General features: G+C 51.5%; 1 protein-coding gene across 2 annotated transcripts in view; it reads right to left on the bottom strand.

Annotated features, from left to right (window-relative positions):
- The window catches only part of LOC115277962 (tubulin alpha-3 chain), an 8,271-nt gene extending 396 nt beyond the window's left edge, over positions 1–7,875 (bottom strand). The window contains exons 1-5 of one of the 2 annotated variants that reach the window (XM_029922381.1): positions 7,782–7,875; positions 3,876–4,098; positions 2,847–2,995; positions 1,857–2,537; positions 137–300 (exon numbers count right to left, since the gene is read on the bottom strand). In XM_029922381.1, the coding sequence (XP_029778241.1) occupies positions 137–300; positions 1,857–2,537; positions 2,847–2,995; positions 3,876–4,098; positions 7,782–7,784 (1,220 nt within the window). In that variant the 5' untranslated portion in view covers positions 7,785–7,875. Of the gene's footprint in view, positions 1–3; positions 301–1,856; positions 2,538–2,846; positions 2,996–3,875; positions 4,099–7,781 lie in introns of those variants that run through there. The other variant, XM_029922380.1, reaches the window with a different exon arrangement.
- Between the last annotated feature and the right edge of the window lie 313 nt (positions 7,876–8,188).

Raw genomic sequence — 8,188 nt, 5'->3', positions numbered from 1 at the left:
CATTCAGTATTCTTCCCCTTCTTCAGCCTCTGCTTCCACGGAATCCACACCCACCTCTTCATAATCTTTCTCCAGAGCTGCCAGGTCCTCCCGGGCCTCGGAGAACTCCCCTTCCTCCATGCCTTCCCCCACGTACCAGTGCACAAAGGCTCGCTTTGCATACATGAGGTCAAACTTATGGTCCAGGCGGGCCCAGGCCTCGGCAATGGCGGTAGTGTTGCTCAGCATGCACACGGCCCGCTGCACCTTGGCCAGGTCCCCTCCAGGGACGACAGTGGGTGGCTGATAGTTGATGCCCACCTGCCAGAGAAGCGGAAGAAAACAGTCCGTGAGACTTGGGTCAAACCCAGAAACGGTAGCTGCTTTCCTGGAAACAGAAGCCATGCGGGTGCCTTCTTTGTGCCAGGCAAGGGGTCAGGTGAGCAGGGTGCTGGGTTCCAGGCAAGGAAAACCTGGAAAAGGTGCCCTGGCTCCTGGCTCCGTCCCAAGCGGTCTGAAGGGCTGTGTCCCAGCAACTGAGACGTGTGATAGGTGCTCAGGTAACAGGGCTGTTTCTTCTAAAAAGGGACACTGCTTTGTATCCTTCATGTTATTTTCCCCACAGGCATCTACAAAGTGGGGATTCATTTCTGGAGCCGAGACCTTTTCCACTCGATTCACGGAACAGGGGAGCTCATGCCTCCGGGTCTCCCACCAAACGCGCCAGCCTGTGCCTGCAGGACGACAGGCACACTGTCAGAGGTCCTAGGACTGTTGCTACTACTGCAACAGGAGGCAGCCTATGTGTGCGCCAAGTAGGAGAAAGGGGTGATATTTGAGTCCTGGGACCACAGGGGAGGCATTCTAAGTTTCCAACCCAGGGGACAACACTACCAGAGGTTTGGGCAGCGATACACAGGGTCAGTTACAGCCGGGGGCAGCAAACGTTGTCGAAAAAGAGCATGATAGCACACATCCTAGGCTGGGTGGGCCACGTGGTCTCTGTCACAATTACTTAATTCTGTCCCTGTAGCACAAAAGCAGCCATGACAACACACCAATGAACACGTGTGGGTGTGTTCACATTAAATTTTATTTACAAAACTACGTGGCCGGTCTGCCAACTGTGCCGACTCCTGAACCCAGAGTAGGAAGGGCTAGTTAAGGACCCACTGCAGCAAGGCCACCAGAAGCAGTGAGGTCGGAGCCAGCAGAGGCAGCGCGCGGAAAGCAGGGCAGAAGGAACCACCTTCTCCCAGATGGAAAGCATCGACAGGGTTTAGTGTTCAAGTGCTGGGCAAAGCTGAAGAGCGACAGCAAATTTCCTACCCTGTATCAGCTGGAAGCTTGGCACAAACCGTGCTGGAGGCAAACTCTGGCCAAACTTGCCAATCGTACGAAAAGAGAAATGAGTATGTTGCCATTTGTTTCCCAAACACGTCCACGACCATTTTTCTTTAAATCAAACACTAGATGGGACATTTAAATTGGGTTCAATCTATATGCCTGCAGAACAAGTGGGAGTTAGTGACAGTAATGTGATAGTGATACCCTCATTTCAAGTATCCACATAAATTATCAAAATGCCTTGAAAATCCTACATTTCTAAGTCCAACTACATTTCCCACACCAATTCTTTCAATCAAAAGAGGGAACAAACGTCCTTCTGAAAACTTCCTGTTCTGTTAAGAAAAAAATTCTCACACAGATATATAGTGTGATAACTCAGGAAGGAAGTCCCAGTGGCACCACTGTGGCTCACTAATCTGTGACCAAGGGGCTGGCTGCCACGGAACACGGCATCCCCACCAAGGACATGCCGTGCTTGGCCGGCTGCCTGCTGACAGGTAACACCACTCAGCATCACCCAGTCCTACCTTAAATCCAGTCGGGCACCAATCCACAAACTGGATGGTGCGCTTGGTCTTGATGGTGGCGATGGCTGCGTTGACATCTTTCGGGACCACGTCCCCCCTGTACAACATGCAGCAGGCCATGTACTTGCCGTGCCGAGGGTCACACTTGACCATCTGGTTGGCCGGCTCGAAACAGGCATTGGTGATCTCGGCCACAGACAGCTGCTCGTGGTAGGCCTTCTCGGCCGAGATGACCGGGGCGTAGGTGGCCAGGGGGAAGTGGATGCGGGGGTAGGGGACCAGGTTGGTCTGGAACTCCGTCAAGTCCACGTTCAGGGCCCCATCAAATCGCAGGGAGGCCGTGATGGAGGACACGATCTGCCCGATCAGACGATTGAGGTTGGTGTACGTGGGCCGCTCGATATCCAGGTTGCGCCGACAGATGTCGTAGATGGCTTCGTTGTCCACCATGAAGGCACAGTCGGAGTGCTCCAGGGTCGTGTGGGTGGTCAGGATGGAGTTGTAGGGCTCCACCACGGCCGTGGACACCTGCGGGGCTGGGTATATGGCAAACTCCAGCTTGGACTTCTTGCCATAGTCCACTGACAGCCGCTCCATGAGCAGGGACGCAAACCCAGAGCCGGTGCCGCCCCCGAAACTGTGGAAGATGAGGAAGCCCTGCAGCCCCGTGCACAGATCCGCCTGAGAGAAACCAGAGACCGGGAGTCAGCGCTGCAGAAGCCACACCGCCGACCTCCACCACGCCACACTCCCTTCTTGGCCTCTGCGGGGTGATACGCACTCAAATCGTCCACAGTGCACGTGCAGGACACTCAGGAGCAAAGCTAGGCAGGCGTTAAAGATGGACGGATGCACTGAAGCCGCACGCGAAGGCAAGCGGGGACTCAAATTCTGGCCTGGGGTTTTGCCGAAGGGCCCTCCTGGTGGCCACCCTTGCACACCCTCCCGTCCAGGGCAACGTGCACAGGAAGCCTTCTCGGACCCCCTTACCAGTTTTCGGATGCGGTCCAGCACCAGGTCCACGATCTCCTTGCCGATGGTATAGTGGCCTCTGGCGTAATTATTGGCTGCGTCCTCCTTCCCGGTGATCAGCTGCTCTGGGTGGAAGAGCTGCCTGTAGGTCCCTGTGCGCACTTCATCTGCAAAGAGGACACGCGGGCCGAGGGTCTTTAAGGCCCCTTGTTAACTCACCAAGAGGGAGCGGTCAGGGGACCGTCTGGATCGACCACGCACGAGCCGTGCCTTGCGGGTCAGCGGCATCAGGGTCTCACAGAAAACGTCTCTGCGTGAATACGCAGACCACATCAGCAATCGATGGCTCTGCAGGTAAAGTCAACTGGAGGTACAAATTCCAATCTGACTCTTCCCAAAGGCGGGAAAGCACCACTCCCGCACACAGGGCATTCTGCACGTGCAGACATACGTCCTCCTATCCAGAGCTACCTCCCAGTGTGCACCTAAAAATTCGCTCACGTACTAGACAGTCACCAGGTCAGCATGACTTTTGCCGGCCAGTCCCAGCAGGGCACCCTATGTGACCTGCCTCTCACAGGCTTCAGGTGACAGTCTGTCTTCGCCTGGGTGGCCACTGAAGGTGCTCTCTCTTTGCAGCTCTCCCTGGCAGCCACCTCAGGCTTCTAATCTGGAGGAACCCAACGGATGTTCTCTACCTACCTTTCTATGTCAGGTGCAGTCAAGATTCCCACGCAGCAGCATTATGGCATGCGCAGCACTAAGGCGGGACCAGTGCCTGGGCACCCTGCAGGTGGAGTCTACACGACCACCTGCCTGGGGCTGGGGTGGCCGGGAGTGAATCCATTACCAGCCTATCTTCTTCCTGTACATCAGGGTCTCTGAACTTTGGGGCCTCAGTGTCTCACCTGATATACCACAGGCATGTACTTGTACATCCCGTCCTTTCTGCACAAAGGATTGAAAGGAGCACAGGGGGCATGTACGGGGCTTCAGGGAGGCTCTCCCACTCTCCCAGGAAGGCCGCCCAGGTGCCTGAGTACCTACCGACCACGGTGGGCTCCAGGTCCACAAACACCGCTCTGGGCACATGCTTGCCAGCCCCAGTCTCGCTGAAGAACGTGTTGAACGAGTCATCCCCACCGCCGATGGTTTTGTCACTTGGCATCTGACCATCGGGCTGAATTCCATGTTCAAGGCAGTACAGTTCCCAGCAGGCATTGCCGATCTGGACACCTGCCTGCCCCACGTGGATAGAGATGCACTCGCGCTGGGAACCAGAACATAAAGGTCATAAAGGTTGAGATCCCCTTGTCTTCAAGGGAACCAATGCTAAATGGCATGTAAAACATAATTTTACATATATGTATATATTATGTGTGTGTGTATATACATATATATGTTTGTATATATGTGTACATATAAATGTATTTCAGTGTCTACGCCTTTTCCAGATCTTTCCCAGAAGGCTTATATGACCTTCTGTTCCTATGAAACCTGAGGTGCTCTAAACCACCCTAGCCACTAAGAGCTGGACTCAGACCCTACACAGAAGTGTTGGCTACCATACATGTAATGTCAATAGTAATCTCCACCCTCTGTCTAGCCACAGTTACTCTCTAAGGAGAATATAGCTCTTAGTTTCTGATGGTGTCCTACCCAAGGATAATGTAACAGGTAATAGACTCAGGGAAGGAAATGTGGATCTGGACACAGGTCACCATGGCCCAGGTGCCGGTGGTGTCCATAGGTGCGTCTTCCATCTGCCTATCTACATCGACCCTCTATTTTCTCTATCCGGGGCTGTGCTCAGGGAGGCTGACCCATCTGGACTGCATTAAAGGGGCTTCCTTGCATCTGGCTTCTGTTTGCATTAGCCATGGCAGGCATCAGCAAGAGACTGGGAGGTTAGTGGCCAGTGAGGTCAGGGTGCTTCCTCCCTGCCAGACTGCCATGGGCTCCCTGAAATTGTTTCTCAAGGCCACAAACTTTTAGTGCTCAGTGTTCTTTATAAAGCTATCTTCTCAACTTCTAGTAACCACTCCCTCCTTTCACCTCAAGGCTAGGAGTTAATGGTTACCAGACATCACAACTGCTACAACACTGCACTGTCCTTTGGTAGTTTCCTTAGACTCCAAGTACCTATTTTGACTGTATCATAGCTTTCCTGCCATTAACATATCTGTACAGTCATTAATCACTTTTCCTATCTTAGACAAATACATAGAAGAGATCAAATGAAATTCACAGTGCCCCACCTACCCTAAATCCTAATATACAAAACCCAGCACTTGGAGGTCCTATTTTTTTAAGTTTGGAATTTATTTTTAATAATTTTTTAATGTTTACTACTGAGAGACAGAGAGACAGAGCATGAGCATGGGAGGGGCAGAGAGAGAGGGAGACACAGAGTCAGAAGCAGGCTGCAGGGCAGGCTCTGAGCTGTCAGCACAGAGCCTGACTCGGGGCTCAAACGACGGACTGCGAGATTATGACCTAAGCTGAAGTTGGATGCTTACGGAACCGAGTCACCCAGGTGCCACCGAAGTCCCGTTTTTAATTACATAAGCACCAAATCTGAAATTAGGAGCAGAGAGATTCAGCCAATGCCACGACAATTCATTACAGAAGGAAGTATTCAGTTCCAGAAAGAACTCCAATGACAAGGAATACACTCCTTCAGAGAAGAAATTCATCAACCCTCTGGGAAGTCTTATGCGATCCACACAATCACACTACTTACAGATCAGTGTTTTTCATTTAGCGTTACTTAAATCCAGGCAGCCTATATCCTTCACAGCCTGATTTGGTTTTCTACGGACTCAACCCTAGCATGATCACAGTGAGCTCTGTACCCTGCAAAAATCCCTCAGTTTCTGCTTTTACAAAATGGGGGCTAGTGTGCTACATGACCTGCAAGGCCACTTCCATTTGATTATCCAATCAAACTAATGAAACGCAGTCAGAAAAATCGTTCCTAGCTTTCAAGAGAAAGCCATTAATTCATCGCCAACCTCACCTGGATCATTAAGATCGTCTCTTTCTTTACTCAGCCTTATCTTCAGCTTCTTTCTTTTCAAGCTCCAGCCCAACTGCGCTCTTCATATTCTTAGCAAATCACTTTGTTCCCTACATTCCCAGAAGCCTCAACTTCCAGACAACAAATATACAGACCCTTCTGCTCTCCTCATTCCTTTACTTTATAATAAAGTTGTCCTTCCTCCTATCGATTGTTTCTACTGATTCCCTACCCAGCGGCAGTCCTCAAAGTAACCACTGACCTTCTCAGGCCACTAGAGATCCAGACCTCTTTAGGGTACATGGAAATTCCAGCAACTTCACAGTAGGACTGAGGTGACCAGCCCTATTCATCGTGTTCACATTTGCATGGATGGTGCATAACCAAAAGTGGGTAAAACTGGGGCGTGTGGGTTGCTCAGTCAGTTAAGCGCCAACTTCAGCTCAGGTCACAATCTTACCTTTTATGAGTTTAAGCCCCGCATTGGGCTCTGCGCTGACACTGTGGAACCTGCTTGGGATTCTCTCGCAGCTCTCTCTCAAAACAATAAACTTAAAAAAAAAAAAAGTGGGGAAAACTGCTAATGTCCTAGCACAAATCAGGGTAGTGGCACCAACCTGTACCAGTGTTCATTAGATGCTTTGCCCTTATGCACATACAGTAAAAAGAACAACAACAAAAGGTCAATTTCATTTCAGAATATTCATGATGAAGCAAAAAATGATTATTTTATAAAACCTTCACCCTCAAGTACTGTGACAAAACAGAAGTATCCACAGAGCACTTGTGCACCTGCTGGAATATAGCTGTTTTAAGAAACAGCACGGTGTGCTTTGAGTTGCCAGCTGAATTAGCTGCTTTTCTCATGTAATGTTATTTTCCTTGAAAGAGCCAACAAACTATGGCTATTTCACCTTGGATATTTGGTATTTACGTTAACGTGTGTTGCCTTAAAGTAAATAAATCTTTGTGAAGTTTCTTGTTTTTAATTTCTCACATGACAAATGCCTATGGAGATAAGCCATATAAACAACGGCTTTTTAGAGTCCTAATTTGTGACGCTGTAGAGATGACCATGTCGAGCGTGGGTGGCTCAAATGGCTAAGCATGATTTTTTTATTTCCCATCAGGTCATGAGCTCATGGTTTGTGAGTCCCTGCTCTGCATCTGGCTGGTGCTCACAGTGCAGAGCCTGCTTGGGATTCTCTCTCCCCCACTCCCCCACTGTGTTCTCTCTCTCTCTCTCTCTCTCAAAACAAACTCTATAAAAATAAATACTGTAGGGGCACCTGGGGTGGCTCAGTTGGTGAAGTGTGGGACTTTAGTTCAGGTCATAATCCCACGGTTCATGGATTCCAGCCCCACGCCCGGCTCTGGTGCTGACAGCTCAGAGCCTAGAGCCTGGAGCTTGCTTGGGATTCTGTGACTCCCTCTCTCTCAGCTCCTCCCCCACCTGCACTCTCTCAAAAATAAACATACATTTAAGAAAATAAAGTACATAAATACTATAGGGATGTCAACGTTCGAGAACCACCTTCCAGGCTTCAGGAACCCAACACGGCTGTTCTCAGAGACTGAGTCAAGGCCACTTGGCTGCCAACCTGGCTCGTAAAGGCACAGTTTTCGAAGAGCCATCTGCACCTGCCCACCCCGGGCACCACCACAATGCAGGTCGCCGCTGCTCTCGGGGTTCACACACCCAGAGAAGAAGCAAGAGGACGACCATCTTGTTCGTCTGGGCAGCTCTGGGCCTCCCGAGCCCATCCCAGCCCCCTGACGCCCCCCGCCCCACGGGGCCCCAGTCCTAGGATTTGTCCCAGTCTTGCCCCACCCAGGGGCCTCACGTGGCGGGCTCATCCTCCCTCCCGCCTGGGCCTCCTCGCAGCGAGGGTGGCCAGGGTCCCACCAATGAGGGCTGGGACTCGGGGCCTTACCATGGTGAGCTGAGCTGCTGCTCAATGCCACTACTTGACTTCAACCGCCGTTACAAACGCCACGCGCCCAACTGACGCAGCTGCGCTGTGCACACAGCCCAGGATTGGCCCGCCGTTGCCCAGGAGCCCATTGGTCCTCGGTGCCTCGGGGCAGACCTAGGCCTGGAATACCACTTCTGATTGGATGTTGCCTGATTTGTGGAGTATGGTGCTTTCTGATTGGATGTGGCTTTGGCGGGAAGGCTGTGGCCTAGCCAAAAGCGGAGCATTCTGGTGCACGCTGGGATGTGAGGTGGGAGTGGCCACGCTTCCCCTGCGTGGGACATAGCACGTTTTTGTCCATGTAAGCGCGCAGTGTGCGTGTGGCTTCACGTCAAGCTTGTGCCGCCTTCTTGCTTTGGAGTCCC

Source organism: Suricata suricatta, chromosome 14 (assembly GCF_006229205.1).
Source record: "Suricata suricatta isolate VVHF042 chromosome 14, meerkat_22Aug2017_6uvM2_HiC, whole genome shotgun sequence".
Classification (NCBI taxonomy): Eukaryota; Metazoa; Chordata; class Mammalia; order Carnivora; family Herpestidae; genus Suricata; species Suricata suricatta.
Note: the sequence above shows the minus strand (reverse complement) of the source record. Positions and strands in the feature narration are given on the sequence as shown.